This window comes from Ctenocephalides felis, unplaced genomic scaffold (genome assembly GCF_003426905.1).
Source record: "Ctenocephalides felis isolate EL2017-DRISC unplaced genomic scaffold, ASM342690v1 CF-g0.4_SCAFFOLD_02491, whole genome shotgun sequence".
Classification (NCBI taxonomy): Eukaryota; Metazoa; Arthropoda; class Insecta; order Siphonaptera; family Pulicidae; genus Ctenocephalides; species Ctenocephalides felis.
In genome coordinates, this window is record NW_020538645.1 from 34,519 (window position 1) to 58,393 (window position 23,875).

The following is a 23,875-nucleotide window of genomic DNA, read 5'->3' on the forward strand; positions in this document are numbered from 1 at the left end:
GTAAATCCCGGTACTGATGGTAAAGTACGCATAGTAACCGTAAAAACCAAAGCTGGAATTTACGTGCGGCTTATAACAAGAATATGTCCACTACCAATTGGAGATTTTAATTAATAATTTTACTTAGTTATGTTACCTCTACCACTTTTATTAAATATATCATTGTTGAATCCTTATCAACTATGTTAATTAAGAAATCTAGTATTAAGATAGGATTTCTTTGGCTTTATTGCTAAAAAATCTATTTTTCACTGGTATCAATATACCATGAAACTAACATTATACTAATTGTTAGCTTTGTTTAGAAATATTTCATAAGGGCAGGCGAGTGCAGGGAGTGTCGCGCAGTTTCGTGCAATACACAACACACGAAATAGCCACGATCCGACACGATGCGCCACGATACTCTACGACACTGCGCGAACGTCGCACGGCCTGAGTCGCGAGTCATACTTATTAATGCGTGATCATTGAAATAAGTTGTAAGTAGAAATCGCGAAATGGAAACTGAAAATAAAGAAACTGGTAATTTTCAATTTATTTATATATATATATATATATATATATATATATATCTCTCTATAATATCTTATAATATCTATATAATCTCATTTTCTGTAGTCTTAACTAAAGATGTTGCAAAGGTGTTGAAATTCTCCACGTTGCAAACGATACCCGTGGTGTACGTACTGATTTTATTCACGGGTAGTCACAAAAAATCAAAAATGGAATAAATGACAATGTAAGTAATTTAAATCCAATTCTTTATTGTTCAGGACGTGTACATATTTTTATTTTTTACTGTGATAGATTTAATACTGAAAATCCGAGGCCGGACGGTGTCGGGGACGTCGCATGGACCACAACCTACTTGGGACATGCAGTGGCATTATGTGCCATTGCACATGACGATGAAGGTATAAATATAAATATACGAACTAAAAAATCTAAATCTTATTTATAAGTAGATATAAGGAACTTATATACAAATTTAAGCAATTTTTCATTATGATTTTTCTTATGGCAGATTGTGAGCTCAAGATAGTTGGAGAAGTGTTGAACAAAATTCAGGCAGCAATCAGAGCAGAGTGGAAGACGGTGGCTTTGTTGCCGTTTGAAATGTCATACCACACAAATATATTTATTGACCTATTCAATAAAATAATGATAAATACTGAGGGCGTTAGCCTTCAAATTTATCTTGACAAGGTAATGTAGCATTTATATAATATTATATAAATACATTCGTAAATATACTTAGCTATAAGTTGTTATAATATTATTACTTTAGTCCCGGTACGATGCCGTAAATTGGAGAGGCTCAGTACGCGGTGGACGGGGCAGAAAAACTCAGCGCGGCAGAAAGCCACCGCGAAACAATTTCCTCCCTTCTGGAGGCAGTAGCAGCAGCTTCCGTGGCAACAGAGGCAACAGAGGCAACAGAGGCAACAAAGGCAACAAAGGCAACAAAGGCAACAGAGCCAACAGAGGCAACAGAGGCAACAGAGGCAACAGAGGCAGCAGAGGCAGCAGAGGCCACCGCGGTGGTCGTGGTCGAGGCCAGTCTCACCAGAACCAGAATGCCAGTGACCTTACCAAAGAAAAATTTGATTTAGCGTCTTCCATCATCAAAACATTAATAAATTTTACATAAAATAATAATACATAAAATAGATTAAATAGGTAGAATAGATTCAATAATTATATTTTTTTAGAATTTTGTAATGAAGAGTAGCTAAATAAACTGTATAGAATTTCTTATTATTCTCTTTTTCTTATTATTTTCTTAGAATTTTCTAATGAAGGGTAGCTGCATAAACTGTGTAGAGTTTCTTATTATTCATTAACAATACATTTTCGACTTTATATATACTCCAATTGAAAAATTGGCAGCATTGTTGCGTGCTGCTTGTGTGTGTGTGTGTGATTTGACACATCGGTTACAGAAAATATAATTTATTATGATGTGATCTTTAATAAGTTTCTGGTGTTTTTTGCTCATACGTATGATTTTGTCGAAAATACTCAATATAATACAATATGATGAGTTAATTAAATTGGTTATAATTGTGTTCAATTATTATTAAAAAGATAAACTTATTGTTATTTTATAGTTTAGTTGTATATATAATTGTTTATATTTATACAAGTAACTTACAATTTTGTATACATTTGTATAAGACAATAAAAATACCGTTATTACCGGTTTTAAAAGAGAAAATACCAAAATACTGGTATTTCAATATGTTATCGATATTGCATTCCTTAATGCCGATGATACTACACTATACACCTCAGATAAACGTATACGAAATATACTCACTATCCTACAGATAAGATTGGAAAATTAAAGTAAATTCAAAAAATACATTAGCATTTTTATTTACTAAACGCAGATTAAACTACAAACCAAAAAAATTCTAATTGATATGAAATTTTCATGAATTGAAAAAGGCAAATATTCAGGACTCAATTTAAATTGTAAACGAAGTTTTAATAGTCACATTAACATAAGAGCAATAAACATGGGTACAATTCACAAACCCAGTCATTTCTAAGACCAAACTCCAAGTTAGCGGGGAAAGAAAATACGAATATTCCTTGCTTTCATAAGACTATTGACGGTTTCACAGTGTGAATTATAGTTTTACTATTATCTATTACTAAAGACCACCCAATTTTCAGCGATATTTCTACAAGTATTTACCTTAAAAATATCGGTGTTTTCAGTATTTTAACTCTTTGCAAGCGGCTGGTCACCTCTGGACAACGTACTCTGTTAGACTATCTGTGAGGCACAGAATATTTTATAAACAACAAGAGACAACAAGTGGCATGATGTTACCAAGCAAGAACCTTTAGCTTTTATCGAGGTCATTCTAAAATATAGGTTTGATACCAGCCAAATCTCAAAGAATATTGGTCTACTGATTCCACTAGTAAAATTCTTTTTTTTTTTTCAAAAGCATTCATTAGAGACAGTTTTTTTTAATCTTTCGGATGCATTATTTGAATGAAGATACGCAAAGAGATAACAGAATCGGAACTCGTATCAAAAAAGTCAGCAATTATTTAGAATATATAAATTCTAAATTTAGTGAATACTTCATACCATATAAAGCAAATTGTGTCGACGAATCAGTGATAAAAATCAATGGAAGAGTATCATTTGTAATATATAATTTAAATAAGCCGGCTAAGTCAACTATACGAATATATGCATTAGCTGACGCAAAAACTGAATATTTATTTTCAATTTTACCTTATTTTGGCAGCAATTTATCCAAAAGTATCTCCTAAGCAGATCTTCCTATAAGTGCTATAATTCCATTGCATTTATATCAAACGACACAGTTCGCATCGAGCAATCGAGCATAACGCATCCAAGTAAATAATATATAATATATAATAAGGCTCAGAATAACAAGATGGAGCGTTTTGATCAAGTCAATACGCTTCTTTTCGATTTTAAAATGGTGGAAGGTAAAATTTCACCATTTGTAGTACATAATTGGCTAAAAATTATAATAAATAGTGTTTCGTAAAATATTAGTGTTATTCATGGAATAGGAATGGAAAGTAAAATTTTAAATGTCAAGTTTAATAAAAAGGATGTAATAGAAAAAATACGGGAAAAATATAGAAATGAAATTAGTTATAAATCAGAAAATGTGATATATAAAATTAAAATTTGTGAACCCACTAAACCAGCACAGTGGGTTAAATTGTTAAATGTGCAATGGGAAATTACAAAAGAATACATTATTAATGAAATGTCAATGTATGGACAAGCATTGAACTATCAAGAAGATAAATGGGTAGGAGATGACGTAATTCCTTCTTATACGGGAAATAGAACCGTACAATTAATTGTTAATAAAGAATTACCAAATTAAATTTAATGGAAAATATTCCATTATAGTTTTAAGAAGACAACATCGAAAATGTTTTAGATGTGGTAGTCAAAATCATTATAAAAAGGATTGCGACGTAATTTCAACAAATAGAACAAATTATGATAACATTCAAAAAAATAATTGTGAAATAAACGAAAGCATAGATATCCAAAATAATAAAAATGACCTCTTAGAAAATCAACAATAAAGTGATACAGATGAAGAAATGAACGTAGAAATATATACAAAGGAAAATGAAAATATTATAAATAATAAAAAAAATTAAAACCACTCAAATTGAGGATTGTTCTATTGAGGATTTAACGGAAATACAAGAAAAAAAATATATGCAAAAATGAGTCAGAAAAAGCACCCGTTGTTAATAAAAATAATGAGATAAAAACACCAAATATAGATGAGGTAATGAAAGAAATACTAGAAAATATAGATATTGACATTGAAATTGATACAAACTATAAAACGTACATTAAATGAAGAAAATCAATGTCTAAATAATGATGATGATGATATTGAATAATTTAATAAGGAATACGGTGAAAAATCACGTAATGAGATGAAAACGAAAATAAAAAGACTGAAAAAAAGATAAGAAAACTTAGTTGTTATTGTTTTTCTTTTATAATTAAAATTTAGAACAAGAATAATAGCAACAATTAACATTAACGGAATAAGAAATGTAACGAAAAAATTTTACCTAGGAAATTTATTAAGGATAATGATGTAGATATTATTCTATTACAAGAAGTAGATGAATATGACTTAAGTGTTTTCAAACCTTTTGAAAGTATTATAAATATGAACGAAAAACACAGAGAAACTGCAATATTAATAAGACCGGGAATTGAAATAAATCAAACAATATTACATGAAAATTCCAGATTAATAGGAGCAAATATTGATGGAATCAAGTTTATTAATTTGTATGCTCATGCTGGAAATATAGCTCGATATGAAAGAGAATAATTTTTTGAAGAAGATATGGCAAGTATATCAATAAAAGATAATAATAACCTAATAATAGCAGGAGACTTAAAATGAGTAATCAACGCAAAAGACGAGGAAACGGTAATTTTAGTCAGTCTTTAAAGAGAGTGATTACACAATTAAAATTAAAAAACGCATGGGAACAGACAAATAAAAATGAAAATTTTGTTTCATACTTTTATTAGAGGAAAATCTGCTTGAGATTAGACAGATTCTATGTGGACTCGACAGTTTTGAAGCAGGTATTAGCTTGTAACATTGTGCCACTGAATATAGCCACTTTCACAATAAGGTGCAGTATGATATTGCCAGAGTTGTGTTTTGCGTTATGTGAACTTTGGTTTAAATATTTGATTGATATGACACGAGATGAGTTAGTTGTTGGGATTAATGTGTTGCTAGAATGGAGCACCACATCTTCAGATGCAAAGTTATTAAAGTTCAATGATTCACGTTTAATATTTCAAAAATTCTGTATGAGAGTGCCGTTTCAATTCGTGGGATCAAACATGGATAAAAGGGCTGTAAGGAATAGTGGACGTATGAGAAGAATCCAGGCGAGATATGGAAAGACGAGGACAGAGATAAGGCAAGTGATTTTGTTAATTGTGTCTCGTATGAGTTTATGAAAACAGTACGTTTCAGTATGAAACAGTTATATGAGTATTTGATTGAGAGGGGCATCATTGATTTAACTAGTTTCATCAAAAGGCCCAGATGTATTGATTCGCTTCACGTTACGACTTTTAGTGAACGTAAACAAGTTGGTAGAAGGGGTAGGGTTATTCAGATGGTGTCTAATGAGGTACAGTTGGCTCCATTTGCGTTAATTTTATTATTTGGCGTTATGGGCAAGTCAGAACCAGAGTTAAGTTCAAAAAAAAAAATACAGAAACATAATAATATTAATGTCGTCGAGAAACAACTGGTGATCCTGATTCGATTCAGGAAAGTGGTGGATATCCCACTATGCCAGTAGTCAACAAAACTTATTTGTAATAAGTTGTAGTTAAAGTGTATTAAAAGCAACCTGTATATAGTGTTTTATGTTATTTAAATAATACAATGGCAGAAATTGTATCTATTAACGGAAAACGAAAAAGCTGCCTTCTAGAGGTATTATGGATGAGGAAATACTACGAGGTAGCTGAGGGTGGTGAGTGCACACCCAGGGCCACCGTACATGGTCAATACTGACGCCATTTTCCCAAATACAAGTTGGCGCCAATCAATAGATCCACCTTTGGAAAGATTATACGTGCCAAAACAGGCAAGGAGCATCAGAAAAGGAATTGTGACCAAACCGATTTTGATGAACAAAATCAATTCTATATGATAAGTAGATTTAATATGCACAGCCAGATGATGAATTTAAATTCATTTTGAATTATCAGGATCATTTAACCAAGTTTGTAGTATTAGGCCCACTAAAATCAAAAACTGCCTTAGAAGTAGCAGACCAACTAATGGACATTTTCACCCTTCTGGGAGCCCCATCCATTCTCCAACAACCTAATAATCGGAAAGTTTGAAGTATGCCCAACTTATAAAAAATAGAGCATATCATGAAGGCATTAGGCAATCTTCCTATGAAGCTATGTTTGGATCAAAGATGAAATTGGGTTCAAAAACATCTAATCTGCCTAAAGAATCCTTTCAACAGGTCGATACAGAAGAGAAATTGAAAACACTGATACAAGAAGTACACATAGGGAGTTCTTTAATTACATTTGGACAAGCAGAAGAATTTACAGGAGCGAATCTTCCGACAAGTGTGGAAATTATCAGGTATTATTTTTATTTGGCGGAAAACCCTAAAAAACGAAATAAAATGTTTTCATTTAAAACATTTACTCCAAACGTGGTAAGAAAATTGATTCAGACGTGGGAAAAAAATGATATTCCAATTATGGAAAAACAAAGTATCGCTAGAAAATTGAACCGATTGATTGATAAATATAAATGTACAACTAAAAGCAAGTCTACCCAAGCATCATTTCAGGAATTTGTAGAATAGACTGATTCCACCACATTTACAAGCCTTTATGAGGGATCAACATAATGAGAGGAAATCTACGATACCAGAATATATTATAAAAATTGAAGATGAAGTATCAGCATCTACAATAATTAGCGATATTACTCCAGGTGAGACATATACTCCAGATGTTGGTTTTGAGTTTAAAAGCAGTTCGGAAAGTTCACAAAATACTTCCTCATGGACCATGTAGTCAAAGATATAAGGCTTCAAGCTATGCCTTAATGTGCGACAGATTTGCAATTTCTGATAGAGTTGGTTCTGGCGTGGCGACAGCAATCCTGCATGACCTGGACGTAAATGATGATTGGGGCAATCCTGTCATTATGGACTGAAATAAAAGCGTTCGCGAGAGGCAGAAAAATAGGCAAACTCTACACAAGCGATATGATTTTTCTGAATTAATAGCATTTTCATTCGACGACTGAAAAAATGATTCTATTACCATGGAAAAAATCGATAAGAAGTTTCACCCACGAATGATTAAAGAAGCGCATTTAGTTATTTTAAAGACACCGAATTGTCAATTGTTGGGTTACATAAAATTGGAAAATGAAGATTCGGAAAGTAAAGTAATCAAATTGAACGAGTTTTTCGCCGATAAAGGAATAAATCTTGATTATTTGATAGGCATATGTTGCGATGGTGAACCAGCAAATACAGGCGTAAAAAATGGGATTTTACGTCGATTTGAAATTCAGTTAAATAGGTCACTGCATTGGTTTGTGTGTCTTCTCCACTTTAACGAACTTCGACTTTACCATTTATTTAACTATTCAGAAAAATCATTGACCACTGGAACACGAGCAAAAACTGGAATATTAAGCAAACAAATTGAAACATGCGAAAAGATACCGGTGAGTTATAACAAATTTACTATTTTTAATACTTTATGTTCAAATTCAATTTGATTTATTTTTTCTCATGTACTTCCAGCCGGTAACAGACTTTGAAACAATCCCACTTTAAAATTTGGCTGATTTAATTCCTGTTGAATCGACAACTGACTCAAGTTATTTAATAAAAATAGCTAAAGCAGTTGCTTCTGGAGAAGTATCGACAGACTTAGCTAACATGAAACCAGGGCCAATAGCACATTCCCGTTGGCTCACGAAGACTATTAAGTTACTTCGGTTATGTGTAACTACTAATAAGCCATCCAAAAATTTGAAAATTCTGGCAAACTACGTAATGAAAGTATATATTCCAATGTATTTTAACATTAAATATTACAACTCTGTGGTGTATGGTAGTATATTAGTTTATAAATTTATTAGCTGGACGCAATATTTAGACTCGAATTTAAGACGAAGTGTGAACAATGTAGCTAAAGAAAACGCGTACTATGCTCACTCGGAAAATATTTTATTAGCAATGTTGTTCGATAATAAAAAGGTAATACGAGATTCAGCTATAAGAAAAATCTTATATTACCATAATAATGTGGAAGACCTGACGCAATTGAGAGATTACAAAACACCCGAAATAAATTTCGAATGCACCGACTATACTAATATGATATGATTTTTCAAATATATTTGATCCAGCCTTCACGCTAAATATTCCTCATGAACATCTAGTACAATATCTACAAAGTAATGAGTGTCCATGGAGTGACCCTAAAATTCCCGTCCACATTCAGGGAACTGAGAGACATGTTCAATTACTGGCTAACGTATCAAAACGCGTATTAGAGCAAAATCGCGATGGAGTTATGACTACAACACTACAATCTCGTAAAAAGCATCCTCGACTGGAAAGCAAGCAAGATTTCAGATATTATTTTTTTTTAATTGTATTAGCTAAATGTAAGAAATTTTATTTTAAATAAAAATATAACTTAAAGAAATAAAAATGTATTATTTAAACCATGTCATGTAAATAAATATTAGAATAAATATACGTTATTCCTAAAAACCCAAAAACTCTTTAGACAAAAAATTAATACAATATGGCCCGGCTATCGATACTTGATTACAGATGGATCTAAAATTAATAACTTGGTAGGGGGCGCAATCTTGGACCCAACAAGCAATACTAGGAGACTCTTGAGGTTCCTCGGGGACGCAAGCATATATACGGCGGAGCTGATTTGTATAAAAGTCGCCATTGAGTTAGCTATAGAACACGGATTCCAAAAAGTGGTTATCTTCACCGACAGCCGTAGTCCTTTAGAATCAATAAACAACTGGGAAAATTCGACCAACAACATTGTTTATGAAATCGTGATTCTGTTGGACTAATTAACATTGATGAAATTCGCCATACACGTTGCCTGGGTTAAAGGCCACTCGGGTATATTCAACAACAACCTGTTTGACATTTTGGCTAAACGGGCGTGTTACGTTGGTGAAAACTATGAAAAAATCCCGGCACTGGATTACAAGCAAAAAGCAAAAAACATGGCCAAACAAGAGTCGCAGGGGGACTATACAGAATCACTAAGAACCCGAGGCCGCAAATATGGCCAGCTTTTTGAAAATGTGGCACATACATCCTGGTTCTACAAAGTAAATCAGGAAAGAAAGTTTATCACAACAATATGTAGATTGAGAAGCGGTCATGCAAAATTTAAAGAAAATTTGAAGAAAATCAATATTTTACTGGATGATACATGTAGCTGCGGGAGTCAACCAGAATCCTTAAACCATATTTTATATTTTCGAATGCTGTAATTATCAAGTTCAGAGGAGGAGGTTTTATTTTCATTTGGAGAAGGAAAAAGTTCAGTTCCCAACCAGTGTCTCTCAACTCCTTAGATTACAGTGTGTAGAAATATATAACAATATAATAGATTATTTAAAACTATGTAAAGTAGATATAGATAGTAGATAAGAGTAGAGAACAAGTTTGGCAAATATGAGAGCTCTAGATATTATTAAGTGTAATCATGTGATTATGGCAATAAGAATGTACCAGATGCCAAGATAATAAATTAATAAAAAAAATTGTTTTTAATTATTAATATGTATTATATTTACAGTCAGGATGAATATAATTTTAAGAACTGGCTTCGAACCTGTGAAAACAAAAATCACCTTTGGTGCCAATACGCTTGGAAAAGCAAAAAAAACTTGTAGCCGCGGACCATGTGAAAAAAGTTGAGAAGCAGGGTGTAGAAAATGTAATTACATGTTACGTTATACCTCAAATGTTTGTCTCGACACGGTCGCCGTTTAAAGTAAAATTGCAGGTAAAAGGATATCAATGAATCAGAAAAATATGAAATGGATTTAGCAAATAAATTATTTATTACTTGTAGCTCGATGAAAATCGTACTGTAGTTGACGCTTTCTGCACATGCTGTGCTCAACTTGGAAAGCAATGCAAGCACATATGTGCACTTATTGTATTTTTAAATACAACAAGAAGCACTATAAAAGCTAGTTACGCACAAGGTTGGGGCCAGCCATCCGTTGGCACACTGGCTAAACAAAAGTACTCCGAGGGAAAGTTGGTGAAGGATGTTTGTACACCGCGAGTATCTTTGCCTACACGCTGTGTTAGGAAATTTGTGACAGATCCTGATCAATTGCCTAACTGCCCTTATAGAAAGTACTTGTGTAGAGGAGCTGCGGATTCAAACAAGAATGAGTATAATCGGCTCCTTTATGAAAAAAAGAAAACTGATGCCTGTGCAGATATTCTAGTTGATCTTCTTATTTTCATGGAGGGGCAAGATTTGTTTTCTCCGGGTTTGGATAAAATTTTGAACTGTGGCCATAAGAAATTTTATGGTATGCATATTGTTTTGTCAGCTAAACATATATTAGATATTTCTGTTAGCACATACCATGGATTAATAATATTTTTATATGTTATAATAGGATACAAAATTGTAAGTTTTTTTTTTATTATTTTAAAAGTGGTTTGTGATAGTCCGTCAAGTCAGTGTGATAGTGAAAGCTGCACTAAATGTGTTCAGTGAGGAGAGTTTTCAACACATGTTTTAAGTAGCACGCTTTCAGACCTGCAAACGGATGAATTTTTTCGTAGGAGAACGCAACCAGGACATCGCACGCGAGATTCGATTTTGGAAGAAATTAAAATTGGAATGGTGTGGCAGATAGCACTAGATTATATGCATATGATGTGTTATAGGCTTCTGGGTAAGAGGAACCAGAGATGTCAAGTTTGACGATAAAACTAGAGAAAATGTTAGCAAATTTTTATTGAAATCTAAACCTCACATTCCTGCAGAATTCTCTAGATTACCCAGAGTGATTAAAAACTACGTCAATGGAAAAGCTACTAAGTTTCAACTGCTTTTGCTATATTTAGGACCTTGCCGCCAACATTACCATTACCAAATGATAGCTATATCCAGTTATCAATTTCATATGGTTCAGTTTGGGTATAAGAATCTTGTGTGAGCATGAAAAATATTGACAAAAATGAAATGGCTAAATAGTAACTCGACAAGTTTGTCAACGAGTATCCCAAATTATATAGAGATGGGATAATGAGTTGCAATACTCATAACTTAATTCATATTGCGGATGACGTTATGGCCTTCAATTGTAGTTTGGATGGATTTAGTTGTTTTCCCTTCGAAAACTACTTCAAAAACATACAAAGTAAGCTGCAGAACTCGCCAAAACCTCTTCACCAGCTGGTTAACAGATTGGCTGAAGAAAAGTTACTAAGAATCAATCATGAGCATAAGTGAGCAGCACTATCCAAACATACAATATGGAAGAAGGACCGGCTTAGTTTAAATTAATTTCAAAGATTTTTTAATTTCTAATAAATCACCAAATAATCTTTGTGCGGGCTTATTTAATGATATAGCAGCAAGCAATTGGATCCCTAAAGAATGGAGAAATATTATACTAATACTTTCATTTATTTTCAAAGCTTTCGAAAAAATGTTGAAGAAACGTATAGAGTGGTACGTAGAAAACAAACGAATTTTTAACGGCGCGATGTTTGGATTCAGATGAGGAATGGGATCTGTGGATTTATTGAGCACACTGGCCAATGACATACATACATCAAACGTTGGAATACAAAATTATATCGAGTACGAACCTGGTGAGGTTATCTACCTAGAAGAGGGGGTATTCTAGCTTGATATAAAAGAAAGTATTTTTATACAATCATCCTATTTCGACCGCCTGCTCGAAGGAATAATCTACTTTATATTAATGTATAAATAGTTTATTATTGTGTAAATATTATTAGAGAAATTAACATAATTTTAACGACAACATTGGTTATGGGCCCAGGTAGAAGCCCAGCGTACTGAGTGAGCCCGAGAATCCAGCGACTGATTCCGAGTACCGGGATCCTGACGTAAACAGTGAGTGTTCATGAAATATAGATTTTAAGGTATTATGTTGATTACAAAAAAGATGACGTCTTCGATCAAAATCGAACCATTAAGCGAGAAGAATTATGATGAATGGAAAATTGAATACTGAATAAAAGTGGATAGGTTAGGAAAAAATCATAAAATGAATTATAATAGTTAATAAAAATTGCAAATATTCAAAAATCATTGAACTATCGATAATTTATCAACTATATATGGCGCGTTTTTGACCGGAGGCAACAGTTGACCTGAAGTGATGCTGTGACCGCGCGCTATCCGCCCTCTATCTCGAAAACGGTTCCCCGTATGAAAATTTTTTTCAAACAAAATTTGTAGAGAATTTTGAATTCTACACTATTGAGAACAAACACAAAAAGCAAAAAACCCATAGGAAATGAGATATTTACAAAAAAAAGCAAAAAAAAAAACAATTTTTGTGACCTTTGACCTTGAAATTTAATAGTTGCGTACACTCTACCATATGTAGTTTTTGAGACAACTTTTAAGGTGTCAATATACAAGTATTTACAGACTTACAGCTGGGTATCTCTAATTCCGAGGTGAAATACTAAAATAACTGGACTATATTCAAAAGTCGGGGTGCGAACAACTCTCATGATAAAATGTGTAACATTAAAGATGCATAAAGGCGATGATTTGGCAAAACATGTGACAAACTTTTGTGAAACTGCTGCGAAACTCAATGATATCGGCATTGTAGTCCCACACGAAATGCTAGTAACGTTACTTATGAATCCGAGGAATTGTCGTATGCAATTTTTCCTTTTAATAATTCTTATTCGTCAGGAGCAGATAAAATTTCACCTGACATTTTAAAACAATTTTTTCCATTTTTAACTTCCCTAAGGAACCTCATTAGTTTTTGGTACAGATCGGCTGGGCCGTTTTCTTGTAATAAAGTGTTAAAAAATATTTTTTCGACGAATTTCATGAATTTTTTTTTGACGGTAGATACCATAGTCTTATAGATCATACTAAAATATTAGGGTCCTATGGCAAGTAGTTTAATTTTAAAAATCGCCTAAGTTTGCAAAAATTAGTATAAATTTTTGACGTTTATCAAAATTATAACTTTCCTCGACGTTTTCTCAAAAACGCTTGAACCAATTTCAAAAATGTAAAAGCCAATCAAAGTATTTTAATGTGGATTATCTTTTCTTAGTTTTGTGCAGCGATCGGCCAACCATTTCTTTGTAATTTGGAAAAAATGTTTTAACTCTAAATGATTTATATCATGGTCTTAAAGAACTTACTGTAATATTACGGCCTTACGACAAGTAGTTTAATTTGGGCGAGGTGAAACGGTCCTTGTGACTTGGATCCGAGCTCGGGTCCCATGCCTTTGCGCTTGACCAATTGCTAAGGTACCACAGACAAAATAATAAACCACTCTATTTAGCCTCTATAGACGTTGCAAAGACATTCGATTCGATCTCCCATAGAGCTCTGACCGATGCACTAACATATTATAATCTGCCATAATCATTTGTCAATTATGTTAGCGATCTGTATAGAAGGGGATGGACCAGACTCCGGTTTGGCCGCTTCACCTCGGATTCCATTAGTTCGAGGTGCGGTGTCAAGCAGGGAGATCCTCTGTCTCCGGTCCTCTTTAACATGATCATGATCAGAATGATTGAAAGAACCCTACCAGAGATCGGGGTCACTGTTGACGGAAAAATAAAACAAAAAAATAAATCGAACATTAAAAACACAGGAAAAAATGTAAAAATTAACTCCGAAATCATACCAACAATAATAAAATCAGGTACGGTAGACATTAATATCAAGTAATACATATACAGTCGGTAGGCCGAAATCAAATTAAAATACAATTACGAACACCAGAAATGGCTAATGAAATACTGGACAAAAAAAGTTTTGCGGAACATAATCTAAAATGTTACGCTCCAAACTATTTGTTTTTTAAAACAAGTGTTATAACGGACATAGACCCTACTTTGACAGAGGATGAAATATAAAACATCATTTCCAATAACTTATGTTCGTTTCATAAAGAAAAAAAAACGATAAAAAAGAAATAGTTAATACAGGAGCGTGTATTATAACTTTCAAAAGTCAATCACTTCCAGAAAGTGTCAATATATGCAGTGAAGTGTCGCGTTAACCTTATATTAAGGTTACCCAATGTTTTAATTGCCTTAGATTTGCCCATACTAGTAAGCAATGTTCCTACATAGTAGTCCGAGATGCTTCAAATGTGCTGAAGATCACAACAGCAAGAATTGTACCATGAAGAACATTAAGTGTATCTATTGCAATGAATCTCACCTAGCAATCAGTAAAATATGTGGCGAATATTAAAAACAGTATAGTATACTGGAGCTAGCAGCAAACAATAATATTGCATATAAGGAAGCTAGAGCTATATTTGAAGGAAAATCCTACGCCAAAGTCACAGCCGGCTTTTCAATTTCAACCCACAACACTATTAGAACCCGAAATACGCCAAGGCATCGCAGCCTCAGAAAATAACAGAAGAAACATCACAGTTCGACGAGACTGTTCGACTCAAACATGAAACCAATCAACAAAGCATCATAAATAATAATCACAAACGAAAACAACCATTGTCAGCAATTATCCAGGTCACAAAAACGATAAGGAAAATTATAAATAATAAGAACGACGCAGCGCCGGCAAGAATTCTAGATAAAATAAAATCTTTCATACGTAGTATACACTCAAGAGCAAAATCACAAAAAAACATGGATCCTTTCAAAATAATTCAATTAAATTGTAGATCTTTTACAGCAAACAGAGGTAGCATAGAACACTATCTAAACACACATAAGGAATTATAACATAATATAGTCAGAAGCGATAGAGACGACAATTACGGAGGAACGCCAATCCTCATCAACAAAACAATAAAACACTCAGTGATTCAAATCAATAACAATAATGCAAGAATTCAGATTTGTGGTATTACAATAAATATTACAGCACAGATATCGATAAATAGTACATATGTCGCTCCTGATGCGGTTCTGGAACAACATTATTTTCAGCAAATTTTTCAGCAGATGACTAGTCCATTTTTAATTACGGGAGATTTTAAAGCACATCAAAAGACAATGCACTATATGACGCAATGAAGATTATAACCTAGTGATACTCAACGATGGATCAAACAGTAAGATTGAAAAACCCAATTGCAGTTCATCTCCGATAGACGTAACGTTATGCTCAGTTAATTTAGCGACAAAAATAAGTTGGAAAGTGATACATGAGCCGCTTGGCTCAGATCATCTACCGATTAATATTACAATTAGATCAAACATCCCTTTACGTACTGAAATAACTCCATCCAGAACATGGAAGATTAAAGAAGTAGACGAAGAAATAAAAATACTAATTGATGAATGTTAAAAATATCAATCTCCAGATCAGGGATATGAAATCTTCATCAACACAATTAATACCGCCAACGAAATGTACGTCGGAAAATACAAACAGTTTTACAATAACAATTTTACTCCAGCAATTTGGTGGGATGAAGAATACCAAAAGGCATTCTTAAGGAGAAAAACAGCTTTTAAGAAGTACAAGAAAAATTCAAATTTTATAAATTATCAGGAGTAGAACAAAATAAATGCATATACAAAAAAGCTCTTCAAAAGAAAGAGAATAGATATCGGGATAAACTTCACGAATTCGATAAATAAAGACACTGATACAAGCAAAATATAGAAAACAGTAAAAAAATTAGACAAACAATACTGTGGGAAAAATACAATAATTCCAGAACATACTATATAGAAACTAATGAATTTATTTGCTGTACAAGGTAATAATATTCCAAATAATAGTTTGAAAAATAATAATGAAGGAAACACAATAAATGATTTTGAAAAATTTTCCTTTGATAAAATAGAAAACTCCATCAAACATAGAGCGAATACTTCACCTGGTATTGGCAACATTCATTACATTATGCTAATCCACTTGCCAGATAATGCCAAAACATATCTTACTATTTGAACCGACAAACAATCTTTTTAATGACTTTGTAATAAAGAACTATATACCACCGGATTGTAAAACGCAAATTATTATGCCAATATTAATGCCAATATTAAAGCCAAACAAAAACGCACAAGGCCTATTGCTTTGTCAACATGTATATGTAAAACCTTTGGAAGGGTGATAAAAAATAGATTGGAGTGGTTATTAGAAAACGAATCACTATTAGAGTCAATATCAAAATTGACTAATGATATTCATATTTCTTATTCTTTCAACAAATATTTACTCCTAATTACTACTGACATTAATAAAGCATATGATTCAATAAATATAGGCATACTCCATGAAAAATTATTACACTTTAAGGTCGGAAGATCTATAAGGAATATAATTTTAAAGCTAATAACAAATTGACAGATATTTATAAAGGCAAACAACAAATTATACGGTCCCAAAAAAAACAAATAAAGGATTAGCACAGGGATCATTGCTATCACCATTACTTTTTAATATATACATGGCTCAGGTAGAAAAAATATTTACAGCTGACACACATATACTACAGTATGCAGATGATATAAGCATATATACATCCCAAAACAGTATTGACGAATGTATATCTAAACTCACAAGAGAAATGTCTAAATTCCATCAATGGACATTAAATAATCATCTAACATTCAACGTCGAGCAGTCGACGAGTACACATCTAGTTGCGTAAAATACCTGATATAAATAATAGATCAACAACAAAGTGTGGTGAGTCACAGGCAACTCGGGCCTGATGACGTCCCGTTATCGGTTTATAGAAATAATGCAGTGAGTACAGAAGTCGAGACAGGTATAAAAATTAGTAATGCAGTGCATTTAATTAACTAGTTGGTTTGGTATTTAGCCTTGAGGCAAGTTACATGAACTTCCCGAAATGTGTAAATAATCGACTTAATCAAAAAAATGGGTAAATAATATACTTCATTAATCCTACTTTAAAAAAACGATAATAATTTTAGCAAACTTTGACGAATTTTTAAAATTAAACTACTTGTCGTTAGGCCGTAATATTACAGTAAGTTCTATAAGACCATGATGTATATCGCCAAAAAAATTTCCATGAAAATCGGCTTAAATTTTTTTTTCAACAGTTAATTACAAGAAAACGGCTCGGTAGATTTTCACCTAAAATTAATCAGTACCATTCCCAACTAATATCTTTCGAACAGTTTTTGATATTTTAAAATCGGTTCGGTAGGATGAGCTTAAATGTCGACGAAAATTTAACACTTTTTTTCAACAGTTAATTACAAGAAAACGGCTCGGTGGATTTTCACCTAAAATTAATCAGTATCATTCCCAACTAATATCTTTCGAACAGTTTTCGATATTTTAAAATCGGTTCGGTAGGATGAGCTTAAATGTCGACGAAAATTTAACACTTTTTTTCAACAGTTAATTACAAGAAAACGGCTCGGTAGATTTTCACCTAAAATTAATCAGTATCATTCCCAACTAATATCTTTCGAACAGTTTTTGATATTTTAAAATCGGTTCGGTAGGATGAGCTTAAATGTCGACGAAAATTTAACACTTTTTTTCAACAGTTAATTACAAGAAAACGGCTCGGTAGATTTTCACCTAAAATTAATCAGTATCATTCCCAACTAATATCTTTCGAACAGTTTTTGATATTTTAAAATCGGTTCGGTAGGATGAGCTTAAATGTCGACGAAAATTTAACACTTTTTTTCAACAGTTAATTACAAGAAAACGGCTCGGTAGATTTTCACCTAAAATTAATCAGTACCATTCCCAACTAATATCTTTCGAACAGTTTTTGATATTTTAAAATCGGTTCGGTAGGATGAGCTTAAATGTCGACGAAAATTTAACACTTTTTTTCAACAGTTAATTACAAGAAAACGGCTCGGTAGATTTTCACCTAAAATTAATCAGTATCATTCCCAACTAATATCTTTCGAACAGTTTTTGATTTTTTAAAATCGTTCGGTAGGATGAGCTTAAATGTGGACGAAAAGTTTTTTTCAAATTACAAAGAAACGGCTTGGCAGATCGTTGCACAAAACTGACAAACGATAGTCCTCACCGAAATACATCAAATGGCTTTTAAATTTCTAAAATCGGTTTAGGCGTTTTTGAGAAAACGTCGATCAAAAGTCTAATTTTGACAAATGCCAAAAAGACCATACTGATTTTTGCAAACTTTGACGAATTTTTAAAGCTGAACCAGTTGTCGTAGGGCCGTAATATTTTAGTATGATCTAGAAGACTATGGTATCTATCGTCAAAAAAATAATCATAAAAATCGTCGAAATTTTTTTTTTAAAAACTTTATTACAAGAAAACGGCCCGGCCGATCTCTACCAAAAACTAATCAGCACGATTCCCAACCAATATCTTTCGAACGGTTTTTGAATTTTCAAAATCGATTCAGAATTGCGGGCTAAAACGTAGACGAAAAATTTTTCACTTTTCTGCCATTTATAAAGAAACGGCTTGGCCGATCGTCGCACAAAACTGACAAACAATAGTTCTCGTCGAGATACATCGAATGGCTTTTAAATTTTTGAAATCGACCCAGCCGTTTTCGAGAAAACGTCGATTTACGACAAAAAATCTGTTCACATACACACACACACACACACACACACACACACACACACACACACATACTTTTTCCAAATTTGGTCTCATTCGATTCAGAATGGCTTGAAACGTCGAGAAAACATAAAATTAGCGAATCGGGTTTTTTGATGAAAACATAAACTTCTCCTTCGGGAAGTTAATAATAGTGATTGTATGGAATATGAAAGTGACAATGGAAGTGATTAGGGCGGGGATAATTTTTAATGTAGATGCAGAAATCGATGAGACAGAAATTAAAGAAGTTATAAAATCTGATATAGATATAATTGATGTAATATGTATTAAAAAAAGAAATAAAGATACAAATACTTTAAAATCGCAAACGGTCAAAATTATATTCAAAGGTAATTATTTGCCAGAAAAAGTATCTATATATTCAGTAAAACTTCAAGTGAGTCCATTTGTACAGAGTCATACAGTGCCACAATTGTTGGCGGTATGGTCATATTCGCCTGCAATGTAAGGCCAAAAAAAATGCCGAAAATGCTCTAGAGAGCACAATACTGAATTGTGTCACATAGAAAAAGATTTTGAATGCGCTCTTTGTCACAAAAATCATGAAGCAAATGATATAAATTGTGAAGTTTACCAATTTAATAAAAATGTAAAAGATCTAATGGCTTTTCAGAATATTTTATATCCGGAGGCCAAATTTATTCTTCGGAAACAAAATTATGCAGAAATAACAAAAATAAATCACTTCAATCCAGACTTCAAAAAGGCATTTCCTAGAATTAACGAAGCAGTTAATTACGGAACAAACATGATAAATAAAAATAGATATGAAGTACTAAGTTATTTTCAAGAACAAGAAATAAATATTGATCAAAGTAGGTTAATGCTGATGAATAAACCTAGAAGAATTATGGAAAGAAGACAAACTGAAAATGGCAGATATATACAAATGAATAACAGGAATTTAAAACAAACAAGTGAAGAGAGAAATTCACAAAGGCGTGAATATTGCGGCAAAATTATAGAAATAGAAGAAATTAGAAAATCACAAATAATCCATGAGGAGCTAGTTAAAAAACTGGGAGAAAAAATAAGGAACAAAGAATGTGATGATCTAGAGGAAGTTGTGGTAAAATTTAAAAAGAATATGGATATAATTTACGAGAAGTTTAATAGTGTGGAAGTTAGAAATATTAGTGAACAATAAAATAAAGTTGGTTTTGATAATAATAACATAAGTTGAAATTATTAGAATTAAAAAAAAATTGATAAACTTTTAAACAGTTAAATTCAAATTAAAAACAAATCTATAAATTTCATTATGCATTTTTTACAGTGGAACATTAGATCGTTTAATTCTAACAAAGAAAGTTTGGAAATCTTTATATATCAAAATAAAACTGATGTTATATTTTTATCAGAACCTTGGTTCAAATGGAACCGACAGTACTATTTAAAAAATTACAATATAATCAGAACTGACAGATATGACGGAAAAGGTGGAGCGGCTATAATTATTAACGAAAGAGTTAACTATCAGATTGTAAATATAGATATTGGAGAAATAGATATAAACAAAGTCCCATTATATGCAATATCAATAATATTAGGAGATAAAAAATATATTTGGTATCAATATATATATCGCCAGGTACACACATTACGAAACAACAATGGAAATATTTATTTGAGAATATTCCTAGACCGTTCATTTTAGCTGGAGATGTAAATGCGCATCACCATTCCTGGGGATGTAATTATAATGATAATTACGGAATGAATTTAATGGAATCAATAGAAGAGTGTAATTTATTTGTATTAAATAATGGTTCTCCAACTCTGAGTTAAAAAACTGGTGTTTAAAAACGCTAAAACTGTAGTTGATGTTACTGTGTGCTCTGCTGAAATATACCATTTAATAACATGTAAAGTAATAGAGGAAAACTTAGGCTCCGATCATTATCCTATTTATTTTTATTTGGATTTAGTGAGAAGTAACAGGCTATTGATTCCCAATAGAAAATGGAATTGTGGTAAAGCTGATTGGCAAAAATATAAAATAATGTTTGAACATGATATCTTATCTTTGAGCAACAATTTAGATGGTAATATTTATGAAAAATTAAAATACTATAAATCTAACTGCGGAAAAATGTATACCAATAAATAAAATTTAAACACCATCTCAAGTGAGGAAACCGGTGTGGTGGGATGAAGAATGTTTTAAACTGGTAGAAGAACGTAGAAAAGCAGAAAGAAACTTCAGAAGAACTTCGAGTTTAAAAAATTTTCTTCAGTGTAATAAAATTAAAGCTAAAGTTCGTAAAGAACTAAAAATAAAGAAAAGAGAAAGTTGGTGTAAATTTGTCTAAATCCTAATAATACTCTATCTAAAATTATTTTTAAAATGGTTAAATCAATGAACAATTATATTTCACAGAATGAGAAAAACTCAGAGTTGATTAATGATAAAGCAGTGGAAGAGGTAGTTGATAATATTGCGCCCTTTGAAGTGGGTGATGATATTGGTAAATATCTTAAAGGAAATAGAGCAACAGGTTCGGTAGAAGAGTCATTAATTAGACCATTTTCATTATGGTAATTAGAAAAATCTTGGAGTAAAATCAAAGATACTGCTCCAGGATTAGACAACATCCATTATTCTATGTTAAAAAACCTTCCACAGTCCGGAAAAGAAATTCTACTCAAAATTATTAATAAGTATTGGCTGTCACCGAATGAAATTCCTGATTGGAATAAATATAGAATTATTTTAATTAAAAAGAAGAGCAATAATTCTGATGATAGCAATGCATATAGACCAATTACTTTAGCGTCATGTATTGCTAAAATAAAAGATAGGATGATAAAAAGAAGAGTCGAGTGGTGGATTGAAAACAATCAGTTACTGCCCAAAAGCCAATTTGGCTTTAGAAAAGGATTAAGCACGCAAGATAGTTTAAGTATATTTTCCACAGACATACATCTAGCTTTTTCAAGAAACACTTATGTCGTTGCACTGTTTTGCGACATAAAGCGTGCATACGATAATGTGGTGCCGGGAAAATTAGCAGGAAGTCTTGTACATGCTGGCTTACCAGAAAAATTGATCAATGCTATGATATATTCTACCTTCCATAGAGAAATCGTAGTTAAACCCAATGAAAATGCAAAGATTGGAAGAGTTCTTCGACAGGGGCTACCTTAAAGAGCTATCCTTAGTCCCTTATTATATGCTCTATATGTACGTGATATAGAAGGCATATGATTGGAAGGTACGAAAATTCTACAATATGCAGATGATTTATTGATTTATATTGAAAAAGATAATTTGAAAGAGGCCATTGATATGATATCTATGTATATGGAATTGCTGCATATTTGGTTGAATGAGAAAGGTCTGGAACTATCAGATGAGAAAAGCTCCATGGGAAGTTTCACCAGGCATTCCAACAGAAAGTTCCCAGCTTGTATTTCAAGTCCATATAATACAATTAAAATTCATAGCTATAACAAATTCTTAGGCATATACTTTGATCAGAAAATGACTTTTAAATATCATTAACTATAATAAGAAAAGAATTGAAAAAAATATCAATCTAATGAGAAAAATAAACAGTACTCGGTCATCCATCACATATATTAATTTATATAAAACAAAAATTAGATCAATACTAGAATATGGTAGCATAATTTTTGGACATTCTAATCTGGTAAATGAGTTGAAAAAATTCAATACAAATGTTTAACATTTTGCGCAGGTATGATGAGATCGACACCAACAAATGTACTGTTATTAGAAAATGGAGTGATGCCACTAAAAGTCAGATATGAATGGTTGAGTGACAAATATATGTGGAAAAAAAATAATTTTAATTCATCTGAAATATATGACAGAATTAGTGATTTAAATAATAAATACGAACGTAATATTTATTGGCTGAATAAAAAAATATCTATTATTATTCAGAGTTTTAGAGAAGTATTTAAATATCAGAAAAGTATGTATTCATTCAGCATTCACCCTTATTATATTTTAATAAAATATATTTTGACAGTTATATATTTGATAATATTATAAATATTGATATATTAAAATCTATTAATAATAATTCAGATGTAAAAGTTATATTTACGGATGGATCAAAGAATATGGACAATGTAGATTTTGCTATATATATAAAGAAACCGATCAAACAAATGAATGTTACAAACTACTAGGGTGTGTTTCTATCTATACAGCGGAGTTATTTGCGATTAAGGAGGCCATAAGAAAAGCTCAAGAACAGAATTATAATAAAACAATTATATTGATATTTTGCAGGATTTGGAGTACATTAAAGAAAATGGAAAGGATATAAGAATAGGATGGGTAAAAGGGCACTCCGGAATTGCAGGAAACGAAAAAGCTGATGAATTAGCCAAATATGCTTCCTTAAAGGGAATGGAATATAATCAAGTATTAAATGAAAAATAAAGCAGTAAATAGATGGAAAATGGATAGGCAAATAACATCAAGATATAAAGGAAAATATTATAAAGGGGTTAACGACTTTGTTAAAAAGGAACCCTGGTTTCATCAATTCAAAAATGAAGATAGATACTTTATAAGTACGATGAATAGAATTAGATATAACCATGGACATTTTCCAGAACACCTGTACAAAATAAAGATGAGAGAGTCAGCTATTTGTGACTGTGGGAAGGCTGTGGGATCTTTAGACCATATAATTTTAACCTGTAGCAGATATCAAGAAAATAGGGATTATTTATTATATGAATTATATAAACCAATTAATTTATTTAATTTAGTGTCAAATATTGATTATTATAAAATTATATATAATATTTTAGTTAAATGTAAAATTAGAATATAAATGTATGAAACTTTGTATATGGCTAGTTTGTAAATAAGAGGCCAAATAAAATAAAAAAAAGCGAACAAAAACCTGGACGTATCGTTTTAGAAAAGGTCTGGGTATCAATACCAATATG

At 32.0% G+C, this 23,875-nt stretch overlaps 1 protein-coding gene across 1 annotated transcript; it reads left to right on the forward strand.

Annotated features, from left to right (window-relative positions):
- Positions 1–12,892: 12,892 nt before the first annotated feature.
- Positions 12,893–22,088, forward strand: LOC113380966. The gene is made up of 4 exons (XM_026619985.1): positions 12,893–13,022; positions 19,636–20,009; positions 21,321–21,443; positions 21,567–22,088. The coding sequence occupies exons 1-4, from the start codon at positions 12,893–12,895 to the stop codon at positions 22,086–22,088; spliced, it is 1,149 nt and encodes a 382-aa protein (XP_026475770.1).
- Positions 22,089–23,875: the final 1,787 nt, after the last annotated feature.

Coding starts and splice junctions, on each gene's coding strand:
- LOC113380966 (XM_026619985.1), top strand. CDS start 12,893: ATGCATAAAGGCGATGATTTGGCAAAACATGTGACAAACTTTTGTGAA. Junction 20,010..21,320: donor ATGATCTAGAGGAAGTTGTG/GTAAAATTTAAA, acceptor TATATTTCACAG/AATGAGAAAAACTCAGAGTT. Junction 21,444..21,566: donor GAAATAGAGCAACAGGTTCG/GTAGAAGAGTCA, acceptor AACCTTCCACAG/TCCGGAAAAGAAATTCTACT.